The following is an 18153-nucleotide window of genomic DNA, read 5'->3' on the forward strand; positions in this document are numbered from 1 at the left end:
ATTTGCAAACTTTAAATATTTGTCACTTATATGATACTAAATATTTTTGATTTTATCGATTAATATTCGATTAATTTTCCATAAAACACGTGAGCAATTTAATTTTTAAAATTCGATTAATTACTTCGTTTTCTTCTTAATCTGTATATTAAAAATAAGTTGTTATATATAATATAAAATTTTAATTAAATTAAAATAATAATAAATTTTATAATATGGTAAATATATTAACTTATAAATTACTACTAAAGAAATGTTATAAAAATTAAATATAATTTAAAATATTAAAATATATCCGATTAATTCCCCATTTTCCGATTAATCTTAAATCGGTATATTGACCGATCTCTTCCGATTACCGATTATTATAACATAATTACGATCAACAAATAATGTGCATTCCTAACAAAAAACAAATAATGTGCATTGTTTTTATTTGTTTATTTTTTTTAATTAATTTAAACTTTATCATAATTAGTAAAGTTAAAAGGTTACCCTTAGAAATAGTCGTATGTACATTTAATTATGTATGCAAATAAATTGAATTAATACACATATAAGTTTTAGAATTAAACTCCAAGATAACTTACGATTTATTTTACTAATTCAATTTTTCAACTCAACTCAGTGTCGTATTTGAGGATGACAATTTATACCGAATTAATAAATATCCGATTTGTATTGATTTGATCAGATTTTACTGAACTCAAATATTTTGGATTTGTATATAATTTTTAAATCCGAACTCTTTTCGGGTTGGGTTTGGGTTTATAAAAACATGAATATTTTTATAAATTTTCTAAATAAAAACCGATTTAGTTTATTGATTTTAGATTTCAATAAAAAAGGAGCAAAACATATTTAATACTGAAGCCAGAACCTGGAGTGGTTTAAACAGAAACAGAGCATCAGATTGTGTGTGTATATTTATGGGCCGGTCACATATACAGAACAGTACAATCACGACTCTTCTTTTAAAAGCAGACAGTCACCAGTGACGCCGCATATATTCAACACTTGTCACGTGATATATAGAAAGGGAGCTGGGATATATTATATATATATATGTAATTGTGTATCTGAATTTGATTAGGAAATGGCGCAGCAGTGTATATTAGTGACAGGAGGCGCAGGTTATATTGGAAGCCATACAATTCTTCAGCTATTACTAGGTGGTTATAAAGCTGTTGTAATTGATAATCTTGATAATTCTTCTCCCTTGTCTATTAAACGTGTTCAGGTTCTTGCTGGTGAATTTGGTACTAATCTCTCCTTTCACAAGGTCCTCTCTCTCTCTCTCTCTCTCTCTCTCTCTCTCTCTCTCTCTCTCTCTCTCTCTCTCTCTCTCTCTCTCTCTTTCTCTCTCTCTCTCTCTTACTATATATTTGTGATTTGAGAAGATTGACTTTCTTTAGTTTACTTTTAGGGGAAAAATGATTTTTACAGATTTCTGAGATTAAGTAAAATTGTGTGTTTGTCTTTATAAATAAAATTTGAAAATATTTCATATTTAGGGGGTTACTAATTTTATGGAGAAATGCTTGTTTAGTAAATTATGTTAAAAGTATGTCGTGTTGGCTACAAAATATAGAGGGATTGTTATATAGCCAAGCTACTGTCTGCTGCCTTGATGTTCATAAGGAAAATTTGAGATGGAGGTTGAAAAATATAGGTCCTTATTGTGTCGTTTCTATTGTGAATAGTTATTATCTGGTTTCTTATACTCTTTTTTCCGGAAAAGGTCTGAGGTCAAATTAAAAAGAGCACCCTAAACAATCAAGTAGCAGTGAAAAATGCTGGGTTGTGACTGCTCTCACATAACTGATGTCTTGCATCATATTTTTTTATAATATGTGGACAGAAGTATTTAGTTTTGTAGACCATATTAATACTTAAGTTGGTGTTTGCCCAATTGTCAAACTGTTTGTGAGCTACTCGAGCTCGGCTCGTAAAATATTCGAATAAAGCAGAAAGTGTAGCGATTTAAAACCCTTCGATTGTAGCTAGCCTTGTCTCTGCAATTCAGGTTACTTTGAAAGTTAGTTCATTATCTTCGTTATTTAGTAGTGTTTTTAGTTCCATTTCTAATCTAATTTGGATTAACACTAAAACATAACAAAAAAACCAATAATCATTCCATTATCTTAAGAGTAAGATGAATAATTATACTTATACATAGAATGACCATTTCTTCTTCCAGTCTAATTGCATTAAATTAAGCACCATCCTTGCTAAACCCAAAATTAGTGTACAATTTGGATTCAATTCTGATGAATTTCAAATTTTAAGCTCAAGCTACTTTAGGCGGTTGATGCATATCCTAGAGAGCTATATTGCCATAGGATTCTGTCCATGTTATTATTAATTGAGGATATAAATGTTTATTTTCCAGAGTGTACAGTAATGTCGATTAAAGTAATACTACACCCTTTCTTAACATGTTTTTAAGTAATTTGCATGTTGCATTCCCATCAAAATATTGGCATTAATAAACTTAGTTTCAACATATGGAGTAAGCTTAAAGAAGTTGTAACTTATGCAGTTTGGTAAGAGTTGTTATGGAAGTCCATTGCAGTTTTAAAGCTCTGTTAAAGCTCTAATGGAGTTTTGATAGGGATTTTAATGGAGTTTTGAGGATTTAAGTGTAGTTTCTTGTTTTTTCCCCAAATTACGAGGTTTAGCAGAGGTTTAGGGTCCTACGAGATTTGATGAAGATGTGAACAAACTACTTCAGACATGCCCTTCTTAAACTTGACAATAGCACAATTTTTAGACAAAAAATATGTCAGTGGATGCGAAGTTCATCACCCTATAAAGTTAAGAAACCAAACTACTCCCTCTGTTTCTTTTTAATTGTTGCTTGACTTTTCTGAACTTATTTCTAAGTGTTTTGACCACATAGTTAAAATAATAATTTTTAAAATTTTCTTTTTCTGAATAAAAATATATAATTTAAAATTTTATTTACAAAAAGAAAATTTTAGAAATGATAATTTTTACTATGCGGTCAATGCATCTTGAGATGCGTGCTTAAAAGTCTAGCGACAGTTAAAATGAAACAGTGGGAGTATTTTTAAACTTGACAATAGCACAATTTAGACAACATGCACTTTCATCTCTATATTTTTAAGTTGCATTTTTTAATGTTCTGTATTAATTATAAATATTTGATGTTGCTATAGACGGAACTTGTTTGTGAGTTTTCTTTCTTAATTATATTTTCTTCCTACTGATGAACATAATACCGTCAATGTTAAATATTTCCTTGCAATTTTTTAAACTAATGATTTGCATTTTAACGCCTGCAGATAGATCTCCGGAATAAGCCTGAACTTGAAATTCTTTTTGCTTCAACAAAGTAAGCTTTCTGTTTGTATTCTAAATTGTAATATTTCCTTTCCATGTTTTTATAATTGGTTATATACATTTCACTTGTGTAATAAACTTGTGGCACAAAGCCAGAATGTTGATAATACTTGGATAACTTTTATGATTGAATTATCATTAAAATACTAAATGTTGTCGATCCTATATTAAATTACAAACTAAATTTTAATCGTTCTGGAGTGCGGGTAGAAAAAATAATTTTCTTTTCAATTTCTGATGGAAGTATGTTCCTTATAACATAGTTACATAAACAATATACTCTGGTGTTCATTGAGAAACAGGGGAAATATAAAATTAAATCTTCTAACGAGGAAGGCTAGAGTGTCTTAAATTTTGCTTCTTGAACGATATTATTTTCATATGGTTACGGTGGAAAGATCAAATACTAGAAGAAAAAAAGGTAAAACAGCCAAGTTATAAATAAATCGAAAAAGGACAAATAAAACTATGATTCATAATATATCCAAAAAAATAATGAAGGTAGCAGGTAGATAGAAAATAATAAATTTACTTATATTCAAGACGACGTTAGGGGTGGAAGACCAGGTTCAGTCCAGTCCTTATAAAAAGTAGTGTTAAGGACACGATCACCAAATCTCTGTACCTTGCCCGTCTAGTTTTGCTTAAAAGATTTGTGCCTCGAATTTAGTATCGATTTTGATAGTGCCATTATGAAATTTTAGTTGTAGAGGCATAAATTATATGACTAAAAAGATTGTGACAATAGTGGCCTAAATGACAGTATAATGTGATATATTGATTTACACGCTGAATTATGAAATTGCATGTTTTGTTCAAGGCTTAAATCTTTTCCGTGTCCACTGCTTCCCCCCTTTAAGTGTTCGTTACGTGGAAATGATTTTGTTTAAAATGAGAAATTGGCCTGTATTAGGCTAGTTGTACACTTTTTTTACTACAGTGCGTACTGATGGCAAGTTTCTGTATCTGAATTATTAGAAAAAGAACGTTTTACTTTTTACCTCTACATATAAATTATTTTGATGTAATTGCTTTTCAACCCATCCAACTTTTAAATAAGTCTTCTCATTTCTTCTGATTACTCTGCAGGTTTGATGCTGTTATCCATTTTGCTGGACTAAAAGCAGTTGGTGAAAGTGTGCAAAAACCATTGTTGTACTATGACAATAACATCAATGGTACAGTTACTCTGTTGGAAGTCATGGCTGCTCATGATTGCAAAAGGGTATCTAACTGTTAAACTCAATCTTAAATGATAGATGCTAGTGAATAAATTATTTTTTCCAATTTTTTCTTTCTCCTGTACTGTGGGTTTGAGTTTGGGCTATGATTGCCTTCCAAGACTCTTTAATCTTTATGTATTTCTGGTATTTGCTTCTTTGCTGCAAATGCTTTTCATATATACTCCTCTATCCTACATAGATACCTATTTGATACATCCTTTTAGGTTTTTTGCATTTATGCTAGTGCATGTACTTCTGGCCTTTTTATAATCTTTCTACCTTGAATGGAATTTGAATTTGCAAGTAGATGTACTGTGTTACAGTTCGTGCATATCATGTCACATCATTTTGAAGTCTTAATTTTATCTTCCCTCTTCATTTCTTGCGAATTAGAAGATTAGTAGTTAGATACAGAACATATTAACTTGAGTTTATCCTCTTTCTTTTTTTTCCTTTTTGCGGAGCCTTACCTGGAGTCCAGTTTATTATAAAGTTGAGTCATGTCGTGGTTCTTTTGATTTTGAAACTGCGCTATGAGGCGCAGACACTCAGCGTTGATAACACATCCAACTTGCTTCATGTTACTATAATCTTATTCACATCATTAGTAAAATGATCATGTAATTAACTTTGTGCAAGTATTATTATTTAGAATGTTGACTTTAGTTGTTCATATATGCTAGTTATTCGTTAATTTCTTTTGGTGCTAATGGATATCATATAAGCAGTTAGAGATTACAGATATTATCCCACTCTGAAACTTATTATTCGAGATATTGATTTAGTTGATGGGCTAATACTGCTTTCAACTTTCCAGCTTGTATTTTCATCCTCAGCTACAGTCTATGGTTGGCCAAAGGAGGTGCCATGCACGGAGGAGTTTCCACTCTCTGCAACAAATCCATATGGGCGAACAAAGGTATAGTTTTGTTATATTTTATGTTTATGTCAATGCAGAAGCTTTATATATGTGATCGTAGGGTATTGGTTAGTGGATACAGTTCTGTTCTAAAAATGGAGTTTTTACATAATACATTTATGAAACTTCTAACATTTTCTTCTAGCCTTCTGGACTTGATGTCCTGCTTTAGAACACTTATCTAACATACTTTTGATTTTCATTTATTTAGCTTTTTATTGAAGAAATATGCCGTGATATATACCGCTCAGACTCAGAATGGAAAATCATATTGCTCCGATACTTTAATCCGGTTGGTGCACATTCTAGTGGTTATATTGGTGAAGATCCTCGTGGAATACCAAACAATCTCATGCCCTTTGTGCAACAAGTAGCAGTTGGCAGGAGAGCTGCATTAACTATATATGGAAATGACTACTCAACAAGTGATGGTACAGGGGTATGTTATCTTATCCTTCGTCTTGGGCCAGGTCACAGTTATCTATACTATATTATAATAGCCGGAATAGAGATAATTTGGTTCAACGGTTTGGTTCAACGATAATTTTCCTAATTTTGATTATTACAAAAATAGATAAATAGTGTTATATATCTAATAAACTACTAAATTATTAAACTACTACTAAATATAGTATACTTATCCTACTAAACTACGAATACAACTTATTCTATTATTAAAAGATATAAATAATAGTGTTACATATCTGCTAAACTACTAAATTGTTAAACTACAAAAAATAGTCTATTTATTCTACTAAATTACGACCACATGTTATTCTATTATTTTTATTATAAATTTATAATCATTATATATTTATATAAATATTTTAAAAATATAATATAACTTGATAAATAAAAATTTAAAATATTAATAGAAACCCGTGCATCGCATGGGATTTATGCTAGTAATATTAAAGACCCTAATGCTAAGTTTTTTTAGTAAATTACTTTAACCCCATGGAGCTTTTCCTCATTTTCTGTAAATACTATTAACTATCTAATGTTATCATCTAGCAATTTCTATATCTTTTTTTTGCCAATTAGCAATTTCTTATCAATGTAAACAGAAAGATCAATTTGTAACATGTATACATATCATACACAGTAATAGATAGGAGTGCCATCATGCAAATAGTACTTGCTTCACATATAATTCTTGATTTTACACTAACAGCTTTGGTTGTTTTCACTTCGTAGGTACGTGATTATATTCATGTTATGGATTTAGCAGACGGTCATATTGCTGCTTTGAGGAAGTTATCTGATTCTTCTATAGGTAAATTTAGGGTTCTTTCTCGTGTTTTTAAACTTCCAATCAGTCTTCCCGTTTTGATTTTTATATTTAATATCTATTATTCGTGCATTGTATCAAATTGTCAGTTGTGTGACATTGATACAGAAACTTAACGAGTAATGCTAAATGATCATAATTAATTTATGAAGAACACTTCAACTTGAAAAGCAGATGGCACTTGCTCCTAAGGCCATTTCTCACTTTTCTCATTAGAGCAATATTCTACTTACAATTCTGCTTATGACATATTTTAAAGTATATTGTGAAATATCCATTTGTTTATTTTAAATGTGTTATATTATCTCTCAGTTTTTCTTCCGTTTTTTTCTGTTGCAATTGTAGGTTGTGAAGTGTACAACTTAGGAACTGGAAAAGGAACATCAGTTTTAGAAATGGTTGCAGCATTCGAGAAGGCATCTGGAATGGTACTAAGCCTTAAACATAGTTGTTCACTGCTGTGCCGTAAACGTGTCTATTGCATTATCCTATTAAATGGGTTTTAATAAGCGTATTTTTTATTTTCTTTTTGTTAGCATTAACCTCTCCCTTATGAAATTTTCAGCGTGCAAATGATGAACTGCTATATAATATTTTTCTTCTTGTTATAGGAGATTCCGCTGGTAATGGCTGATCGCCGCCCTGGAGATGCTGAGATTGTGTATGGGTCTACTGTTAAAGCAGAGAAGGAATTAAATTGGAAGTAAGTGCCTTGCTTTTTGGACTATTGTTTAGTTCGTCTTGTCTTCAGCAATATCCTTTTAGTAACTGGTTATAAAATGATTCAAGTTGCATGTAAAATGTTGTAGGGAAGGAAAAGAAGTCACGTCGTAGTTCAATCTTACTATATAATTAGATAAGAAGTTTAATGTTGTTATCTTAAATTGTAACTGACAGTGGTTTTTGGTGCAGGGCAAAATTTAACATTGATGACATGTGCAGAGATCAGTGGAATTGGGCCAGCAAGAATCCATATGGCTATGAGCCTCCAGAGGGGCCTGTTGAGGATCCCTTCACGGATGTTTGAGTTGTTCATTTGCTGTTACAGAAGTTCATTCACAGTTAGTTGTTTTAATTTTAAAATACGTGACAGAAGTACAAGAAACCTTTTTTATCTATCCCGTCAGTTTTTTTTCAGAAAGTTGCAACTTTATTTGCTTGTACAAGAACCGGTTCTCATTCCATCATAAATCTTATTAGAGTGCATTTCAATGTAGCAGCCTAACAAGAACAACCTGAATATCCGGTTTAATTTTTTTAAACAAATTTCAATTGACCAAAAGTAAGAAGCTTAACATAAAGTTTGACGATGGTGGTGTTCAATATTTTCCAATCACTCGAGGGGGAGGGTGGTTCATGGTTAATGAACTAGGTTAACGAGAGATTGGAATCTCAATTTCATAAGTTAGTGTTTAATTGTTTCCATCTGGGTTGGTAAATCATATTTGGTGGTTTCCATCTGGGTTATTAATTCATATTTGGTTGTTTCCAACTGGGTTGGTAAATCATAATTACACACCTCTTTGCATTTCATTCTATTTCCAGTTTGTTACACACAGTCGCGCACTTCCGTATTAGATTTGTCAATTTAGGACATGATAGAATAACACGAAATGAAAAGTAAAAATAAAAATTAGCTTTTGTGTTCATATTTGGACACGATAGATTTTTTTTCTTCCGTATTAAGATTAACACTTGGACATGACTCATGTCATGTATAAGACAAATATATTTGTATTCACATATTAATATTTGTAATCGGTATGTTATAGTATACTAATTTAAAATCCGTACGATACACGGATCACACAGTCAAGATCTATAAGATAATTTTGTTTTAGTCCGCATAATTATTATATAATATTTTTTTAGTTGGTTGAATTGTATTTTAATTTTAATTTTGTGTGTGTTTTGATCAATTGTATAATATATTTTTCCTGAAAGAATAATATATATTATTTTGTTTATCCTAATTTAATAATATAATTTTATAGTCGCATCAGTAGTATTTATTATTACGTTTTAGCCCGAGGCCCATTATATCAACCAAAGTCAATTAATTATATTTAATTTTCTTAAATTTATTTTAGCTAGAAATATCAATTAAAATAATATAAAACTCAATATAATGGAATTAAAATTGGTAGAAGAAATTAATTTAAATAGGTAGAAGAAGTTGACTTTAATATCAATTATAGTGATATAGAGTTGAATATAAAATAAAATTTAAATTGGTGGAGAAACTGACTTTAATATCAATTAAAATTAGAATTGATTCACCAACATCAATTAGAATTAAAATAAATAGGGTCCGTAAGGGTTGACTCAATTGGTTAAAGAGGGGATAATTATCCTTTTGGTCACAGGTTCGAATCCCACGGGAGTAGAATTTATGGTTATGCCTCCCGAGTCAAAGCCTGTCGCTTAAATGCGGTTTACCTTGGTTCACATGATTTGCATGCTATTACGTGAGCCTGTAGGGTTTACCCATTGCACACCCGAAGTGTAGCGGCTGCGGGTTATCTACGATAAAAAAAAAATTAAAATTAATAGGTAAGGGTAGATAAGTAATTTCAGCAAGTACTGACCGACCGACTACAAAAATTTTAATGTTTCGTCTATTATAATATACTAGCCTAAAACCCGTGCGATGCACAAATTTTTTTTAATATTATATAATTTTTGAATTCAATATGAAGTGAAAATTTTAAGTTTTGAAATTTATTTATTAGAAAATTTTGATAATATGATTTCATAATTATTTTAAATATGTATGTGTATAATTTAGTGAAATTTTAATTTTTAAATAAATATCACGGATTGAAATATTTAATTTTGTTCAAGTTCATAGGTGTGTTTATGATAAGTGGATTTTATATCCACTAGGAACACTTTATTACAAGCTTAAATTGGTGTATTGGACTCAAGTTGTTGGTATTTTGATGTGTTTTTGTATTATTGCATTGCAGGTATCAGTTAAATGAAAAAGGAGTTTTTAAAGGAAATATGATGAAAAGTGATCAGATTTGAAAGCCAAGGTCATTGTAAAGTTGTAGAGAATCTCGTTAGATTCGCGTGTGCAGTTGAATCGCCTAATTCTGACGAGTAGAACTCAAGTTATGGCCAAAATAAGATTCATCAGAATTTTCCAGAAAGGCTGCAGGCGCCCGCCTGCTGGTGTCAGGCGCCCGCCTGCTAGTGCCGCGCGGCCGCGTGTTGATGCGCGGCTGACTTCGCTGATTTCGCTGAAAAAGCTTTTTTTGAGTGGAATTTGACGATTTTAAGGGTCCAGGTCCAATATGTGCTTATATATACTTAAAAAAGGGTTTTCATCATCCGGGAAGATTGTAATACTAAGGAGAAGACCTAGAAGCAGAAAACAACTCCGAAAAAGAAGATCTTGTTTTCAACTTGTGATTCTTTGGATTAGTTGTAACTTTGGATGCTCGTTTTCGTTCTTGTTGAACCTAGATCTCATTTATTCGTACTTTAATTATTATTCAGTTTATTAAGACCTTGTTTATATCATGCTTTCATTGGAACCTGTTAGATATATTTGATAATGTCATGGCTAATATGATTTATGTTTAGTTTTCAGATCTTACTTAACAGGACAAATCAGTACTTAACTGGGAATCAGTACTTATACTGGAAGTCAGGACTTAAGGATATCAGTAGTTATATTATCAGGAGATAATCATCAGAAAATGGATATCAGAACTTAAGTGCTGAAGGACGTTCAGATAAGGACAGTAGCTGATTAAAGGAAAGAAGATCGAGATAAACATAAGAAGAGATATGCATGAAGAAGCAATTCTATGAAGAATAGAATACTTGGAAGAAAAGATATCTGATTGATATATTTTAGGAAGCAGAATTATATTTCATATCAATTAGCGATTATCTTGTAACTGTGTAGTATATAAACACAGACATAGGGTTTACACTATAAGTATTATCATATTCGAGAAGATTATTCATTGTAACCCTAGCAGCTCTCATGATATTTGTTCATCACTGAGAGGTAACAGTTCCATACTGTAACAGAGTTTATTGTTTCAATAAAGTTTGTTTTCTGTTACTTGAAATATTAAAAGTTCGATTTGATTGTATTTTACACTGTATTCACCCCCTCTACAGTGTGTGTGACCTAACAAGTGGTATCAGAGCTTATCTGTTAACACACATACAGTTAAAGATCCAAACACAATCATGTCTGACACAGAAACTCCAACTAAGCCTACCAAAACTGAAGAACCTCCAAAGACACAAATTCAAAGTCGGTATGAAACCATCAGAGTTCTCATACTGAGACCATCTGAATATGCCATATGGAAGGTGAGGATGACCATGTTTCTGGAAGCTACAGATCCTGAATATCTTGATAGAATCAAGGAAGGACCTCACAAACCAACCAAGCTCGCTGTTGCAGTTGCAGGTGAAGCAGCAAAGACCGTACCAAAGGAAAAGAGTGATTATACTGCTGAAGATATCGCATCAATTGCTAAGGATGCTAAGGTACGACACTTACTGCATAGTGCCATTGATAATGTAATGTCAAATAGGGTAATTAACTGCAAGACTGCTAAGGAGATATGGGATGCTCTGGAAACAAGGTGTCAGGGAACTGATACAATTAAGAAGAACATGAAGACAATACTCACTCAAGAGTATGAACACTTTGACTCAAAGGCTAATGAATCATTGACTGATTTATATGATAGATTTGCCAAACTCTTGAATGATCTGTCACTGGTTAATAAGGAGTATGATCTTGAAGATTCAAACCTTAAATTCCTGTTAGCTCTTCCTGAATGTTGGGATTTGAAGGCAACAACAATAAGAGACAATTACAATCTTGATGAAACAACTCTTGATGAAATTTATGAAATGCTCAAGACTCATGAACTTGAGATGGAACAAAGAAGCAAGAGGAAAGGAGGAAAGTCAAGGACAGTTGCTCTTAAGGCTGAAGAAGAATCCCCCAAGGCATCTACCTCAAGGAAAGACAAGGGTAAAGCTCTTTTCACAAAGTCTGATACTGAGTCATCAAGTTCTGAAAGTGATGATGACTCAGATTCTGAAAGCTTGCCTGAGACTGATGCTGATGAGGAGATGATGAAGCTGTGTGCTCTTATGGTGAAAGGGATCACAAAGATTGCATACAGGAAGTTCAGGAAGGGAAAGAAGTTTTCCAGGAAAGGCATAAGTTCTGACAAGAAGAATTTCAGAAGATCTGAAGGCAGAGGAGGAAAGTCTGATAGAGGAGATTATACCAATGTCAAATGCTATAACTGTGGTGAGAAAGGCCACATATCTCCTGATTGCAAGAAGTAAAGGGTGACAAAGGCAAGGCTCTTGTCACAAAGCATAAAAGCTGGACAGACACCTCAGACTCTGAAAGTGAGGAGAACTATGCATTGATGGCAAATGCTGATAAAGAAAGTGCTGAGAGCAGTTCTGAAGCTGCTGAAACAAAGGTACCTCAGACTACTTATGCTTTTCATACTGATGATATTAATGAGTTGAGAAGATATCTTAAAACCATGTTTGTTAGTTATAGAGATCAAACTTTAACATGTGAAAGATTAACTTCTGAAAATCTTGCTTTTAAGAAAAGAAATGATTTCTTAGAAAAAGAGTTAGTTATGTTCCATCAAACTCAGAAGGATAGAGATGATGCTTTTTATGTTAGGGATGAAGTGCTAAAAATGAATGAATCTCTAAAAACTGAGTTAGAAAAGGAAAGAGAGATAATCAGGACTTGGACTAACTCTGGCAGAACAACTCAAAATTTGCTAAGTAGTGAAAATTGGAAAGAGGGCTTAGGTTATGGAGAGGATAAGAATGATAAAGGAACTGTAGAAATTAAGCCTGTTGTTAAGCAAAAGCCAAAGTTAAAACCTGTTAAGTTTGTAACTATAAAGTCTGATAATGATAAATCAGAAGTTTGGTTTAATTTGTTTAAACCCCGATTAATGATAAAAAAGTTTATGTATACATATTATTTTATTTTAGTGGTATAGTTATTTTCTTATTTTAATTTTGATTTATCATGAATCAATTATATTATTTTTTTAGCCCGGATGAATATTATGTATTGATTTATTTTAGTCTGACGCAATTATACTAACTAGTGAATCATCTCTATTTTTATTTTATTAAAATAATTTTGGATATTATAGAAATTTAAAAAACCTTGTAATTATATAAACCTAAATATTTTATACACAGATCCGGAATCAAATTTTTAATATTTCAGCTATTAGGGTTAAATTCCAATTATCCCACAATCATTATACCTAACAACGAATTAGGTAAACTTTAATTTTACCTTAACCCAAATTAATAATATAAGAATTACCTTTAATTTAAATTTAATTTTAGTTTTAGCGTAGATCAATAATATACATTATTTTGTTTTAGTCTTAGCCCGTTATATCAACCATCTAATTATATTTAGTTTATTTTTAATTTTATTTTAGCTGTGATTAAATATTATTTTATTTTAAAGCGAATGGATAACATATTTTATTTTATTCTGATAACATTATATCGACCAACGCATTATGTTGTAGCCCTGTTTGATAAAATACTTTTTAGCTAGATCGGTAGTATTTATTATATTGTTTTACCCTGAGGTAGCAAATTTTGGCTTTAGTTTCAGACCCGTTATGTCAATCAAATTCATATAATTATATTTAGTCTTTTGTTTAATTTCATTTTAGCCCGAAATGAATATTATTATGTTTTAGACCGAATTGATAATATGTATATTTTATTTTAGTTCGATGATATTATATATCTGCCAAACGAATTTACTTTTAATCTATTTTGTTTTAACTCGTTTATTTTTTTTTGTTTTAGTCTCATGACAATATATCGACCAAACAAATTTGCCTTTAAATTTTTATCGGTCTTTATTACTTTATTTAAATTCGAGGCTGCAAATTCTACTAATTGTACGTAATTTTTTTATTTTTTATTTATAATTGGATAAATAGTAAAATTTTATTTAATATAATATTTTTTTTGTTTAAATCAAAACTATTAGATATATTACAATTATATTTGTATTTATATAATTATATTATGAATAATAATTTATTTATGAGAGTGTTTTATTTTAATATTACCATAATTACGATGACCATACCGACTACCAACCAAACTTTCATTATTTCGTATATAATATAATAGTATAGATAGATTATTTTGTTTATCCTAGTTCAATAGTATAATTTTTAAGCCGAATCAATAGTATTTATTATTTTCTCTTCACCTGAGTCACATTATATTAACTAAATTCAACTAATTATATTTAGTTTGCTTAAATTGATTTTAGTCTGAAATATCAATTAAAATAATATTGGTAAAAGAAGTTGACTTTAGTGTCAATTAATAATGATATAGAGTTGGATGTGAATCGATCGACCAACTGACCAATTAGAATTAGAATAATTAATTAAGGGTACTTAAATAATTTCATCAAGTACAGACGGATACGAATTATGCTTAATTTAATATTAATTTAATTTATCTCGTAGAAGTGGTTTACATTATTTTATTTTATCCCGAGACCCATTCTACAACCAAATTCAACTAATTATTTTTAGTTTAATTTTAACTTTTTATGTCCGCATCAATAAGATAATTTTTTTAGCTCGGATAATTAATATATATGATTTTATTTTAGTTGATTGAATTATATTTTAATTATTATTTTGTGTTAGTTTGGATCAATTGTATCTTATTATATTTTTTATCTTGGATGACTAATATATATTATTTTTTATCATAGTTCAATGTTATAATTTTTTAGCCGTATGAGTATTATTTATTATTTTGTCTTAATCCGAGACACATTATATCAAACTAAATTCAACTAATTATATTTAGTTTGCTTAAATTGCTTTTAGTCCGAAATATCAATAAGAATAATATAAAACTAAATATGAATTAGAATTTAAAATTGGTAGAAGAAGTTGACTTTAATATCAATTAATAATGATATATAGTTAAATATGAAATAGAATTTAAATTAGTGGAGGAAATTGACTCCAATATCAATTAGAATTGGAATTAACTGATCGACCAACGGATCAATTAGAATTAAAATAATAATTAAAGGTAAATAAGTAATTTCAGCAAGTGCCGACCGACCGACTACCAAACTTTTAATATTTCGTCTATTATAATATAATATAGATAAGTATAACCCGTGCGATGCACGAATGTTTTTATCATATTTATTATAAATATCATATTAAGTGTCATAATATAAGTGTCCTATTTTAAATATAATAGAATTGATATGCGAGTAATTTTAGGTGTCTTGTTTTAAATATAATATTAAGAGTCCTATTTTAAATATAATAGAACGACCAACAACCAAACTTTTAATGTTTCGTCTTTAATATAATAGTATAAATTAGTATAGATTGATAAATTTTAACGTTATATAATTCGATATAAAATAGAATTGAAATTGGTAAAGCAATAGAGGAAGTTGACTTCAATATCAATTAGAATTAGAATTGATCGACCCAATAATTAGAATTAGAATAATTAAGTAAGGATAATTAAATAATTTCAGCAAGTACCGACCGATCGACTATCAAATTTTTAATGTTTCGTCTATTATAGTATAATATAGATGTAAATATAATGAATAGCGAAAGCGGGGCCCGAGGATGTACTCGGGCAAATTATCTGAGTTCAAGGCCCTTTTCAATATAATATTCTAATAAGAAATATATAAATATAAACGAAACCTCATACATTAACAAAAATACTCCTATGCTATATTATGTTATACTGATTTCCTTTTTAACATCATGCAACTCTGTTGAGGCCGGAGGGCCCATCAATCCCTAATAAACATATGTTTGATACATAATTTTTTTTATGGAAATCACTATTTTATCCGAAAACTTGAAAAGCATATATGTTCTACAATTAAAACATAATGATACTCACTACTTTGCGAAGTATATTTTATATATATCATTATTTTGTGAAATAAATTCTATGAACATAATCAAAATATAATGATCCGGATTAGATCCCCGTCTCGTTTTAGTTAGGGATTTAGAAATTTTCAAAGACGCGACATGAACAGGGAAATTTTAATGAAAGAATACGACATAGGCAGGGTCAAGAATTAGTTTATAATTGTTATTTTAAAAAAATGAATTTCTCCACACCTTCGAGGGATTCCGGTTACACGCAAGGATTATGAAAGAAAAAAATCCTCGTTAGGGGTTTTTGGCAGGTTCGAAAATCGGTCTTGAATCTGGGAATCTGGGCAGGGATGACACCCTCGGATCCTAAAATGACCCAATATCAATCCATACTCTGTAACAGGCCTGGCATAATGGATCAAAATACGAAAATCAAACCAAAATACATGGGTCTGAGATCCGAATTATATAATTGATAATGATCTCAATTTAAACCGATCTGAAAGTTACCCGAACCGAAAATGATAATGATTCGAAATACTAGATCTGATTATAACTTAAAATTGGTCAAAACCAAATAACATATTATCCGAACCGAATATGATCCAAAATATGTGATCTGATATAAATCCGAATTAGAAAAATGATAGAGTTGAGTTTAGTTTAATTATTATATTTAAGGGGTCATAACTTATTGTTCATATACATTATTGTTCAAAAAAGAAAAGGTCATACTTTAAAAATATTATGTTTATGATAACATATTTATTTGATCATAGTTTTTTGAAAAAATATTATATTATATTAAAAATGCTACATATAATAAAAAGTTAATTTTTAAAGTCTCACAAATTTTAAAAAATGAAGAAGTTATGATCCGAAAATATCTGTACTGATTGTCCGATTTTAATCCAAATTTCATCTGATTTTAATCCGATTTAAGCCCGAATTACATCCATTCAGATCCGAACTGTCTCCAAGTATATCATAATCTGAAAATGAAATTGATCCGATTATCCGAATTTACAAGTATACTATATACTCATTATTTTTTCATTCTTCTATATATATATATCCCTATTTTTGGATCCTTTATTTATACCAATCGAACATCCAAACGTGATTTAGTTTGTTTATTTTAAATTCAAGATTTTAACATGAACCTTATTCTTATTTACAAAAAAAACTCACATGTAATGGCGATTTATGTTCGACCGCACTCAATACTGTGCTTTGTAAGGTAATAACCAAGTTCCTAACTTATCGTGTCAAGGGCTTCATTAAAATTATTATTTCAGAATTTCAAAGCATAGTTGCACGTGGACATTTATCACATATTATATTTTGATTTCATTTGAACTTTAAAGTATAACATTATCTTAAAAGAAAATAATATGTGCATGAAGGTTTATAACTTTAAACTTCGACATATGCAAGGCTTGTCATCACATTGAATGTGTTAGATATGAAGTGCAACACCGGGGGTGAATGTGTTTTTTTATTTGATTTTAGTTTCTTGAAAATCAGATTGTGGTCTGACTTTGAAACTTGAACAGCTAGATGTAAATTTGTAATGATAAATAACTTAATGCAAAAGACACAATCAATTTATCAAAACTCACTTGATTTATGTTTAAACCAAATTTGTTGTGCTACAAATCGGTGTTCTTGAATAATAAGAACTCAGTTATTTCTCTTGAGAGAATACAAGGTTTCTAGATATGTTTTTGTTACTTCTAAACAAAGGACCCGTGACATGTTTTATGGATCAACATGCACAGTTTACAGAAGTTGCACTAAAATGGACTAACATTTTTTTAAAGACCTTTTGCCTATTTCCACCTTAAGTGCAACAAATCTGCATACAATCTAACATGTCTGTGACCCTCCTTTCTCCAGTTCATCTTGGCCCTTGATCTTGCATTCTTCAAGATGCATTTGTAAACTTTCTAATTCAATGATAGAATGGTTTGTTGACTGATAATCTTGGATCTTCAAGTTGTCTATATTCTGAATTTTGAGATGCTATTGAGATTTATTTTACTATATAGAGAAGTCATATATCGATATGTATAATAACTTATCGATATCTCTACTTCTCTATAAGTATTATGACTTGTCGATATGTCCACTTCTCTAGATACAGTTTTGACTTATCGATATCTCGACTTCTCTACATGCAGTTTTGACTTGATATCTCCACGTCTCTACATATCTTGGACTTCTCTAAGTAAAATGACATTTCTACAAGTAGAGTGACTTCTCTACAAGTTATTCTGACTTCTCGATAGACATCCCTGTACATCTTGATCTGTGACTTGTCAATATGTGATATGTGACTTAGAACATATTTCCAAAATAACATTATTTAATTCCAAGTTTCTACACTTC

At 30.2% G+C, this 18153-nt stretch overlaps 1 protein-coding gene across 1 annotated transcript; it reads left to right on the forward strand.

The window, feature by feature from the left end:
• Positions 1-902: 902 nt before the first annotated feature.
• Positions 903-8005, forward strand: LOC141684501 (UDP-glucose 4-epimerase GEPI48-like). Its single transcript, XM_074489516.1, has 9 exons — positions 903-1282; positions 3309-3358; positions 4456-4591; positions 5407-5508; positions 5720-5947; positions 6706-6784; positions 7145-7227; positions 7411-7502; positions 7712-8005. The coding sequence occupies exons 1-9, from the start codon at positions 1097-1099 to the stop codon at positions 7824-7826; spliced, it is 1071 nt and encodes a 356-aa protein (XP_074345617.1). The 5' UTR covers positions 903-1096; the 3' UTR covers positions 7827-8005.
• The last annotated feature ends 10148 nt before the right edge of the window (positions 8006-18153 follow it).

Source organism: Apium graveolens, chromosome 9 (assembly GCF_009905375.1).
Source record: "Apium graveolens cultivar Ventura chromosome 9, ASM990537v1, whole genome shotgun sequence".
NCBI lineage: Eukaryota > Viridiplantae > Streptophyta > Magnoliopsida > Apiales > Apiaceae > Apium > Apium graveolens.

Excerpts from the sequence above, each read along its gene's own strand:
- LOC141684501 (XM_074489516.1), top strand. The coding sequence starts at position 1,097 with ATGGCGCAGCAGTGTATATTAGTGACAGGAGGCGCAGGTTATATTGGA. Across the intron at positions 1,283-3,308 it reads CTAATCTCTCCTTTCACAAG|ATAGATCTCCGGAATAAGCC; the intron begins GTCCTCTCTCTC and ends TAACGCCTGCAG. Across the intron at positions 5,509-5,719 it reads ATCCATATGGGCGAACAAAG|CTTTTTATTGAAGAAATATG; the intron begins GTATAGTTTTGT and ends TCATTTATTTAG.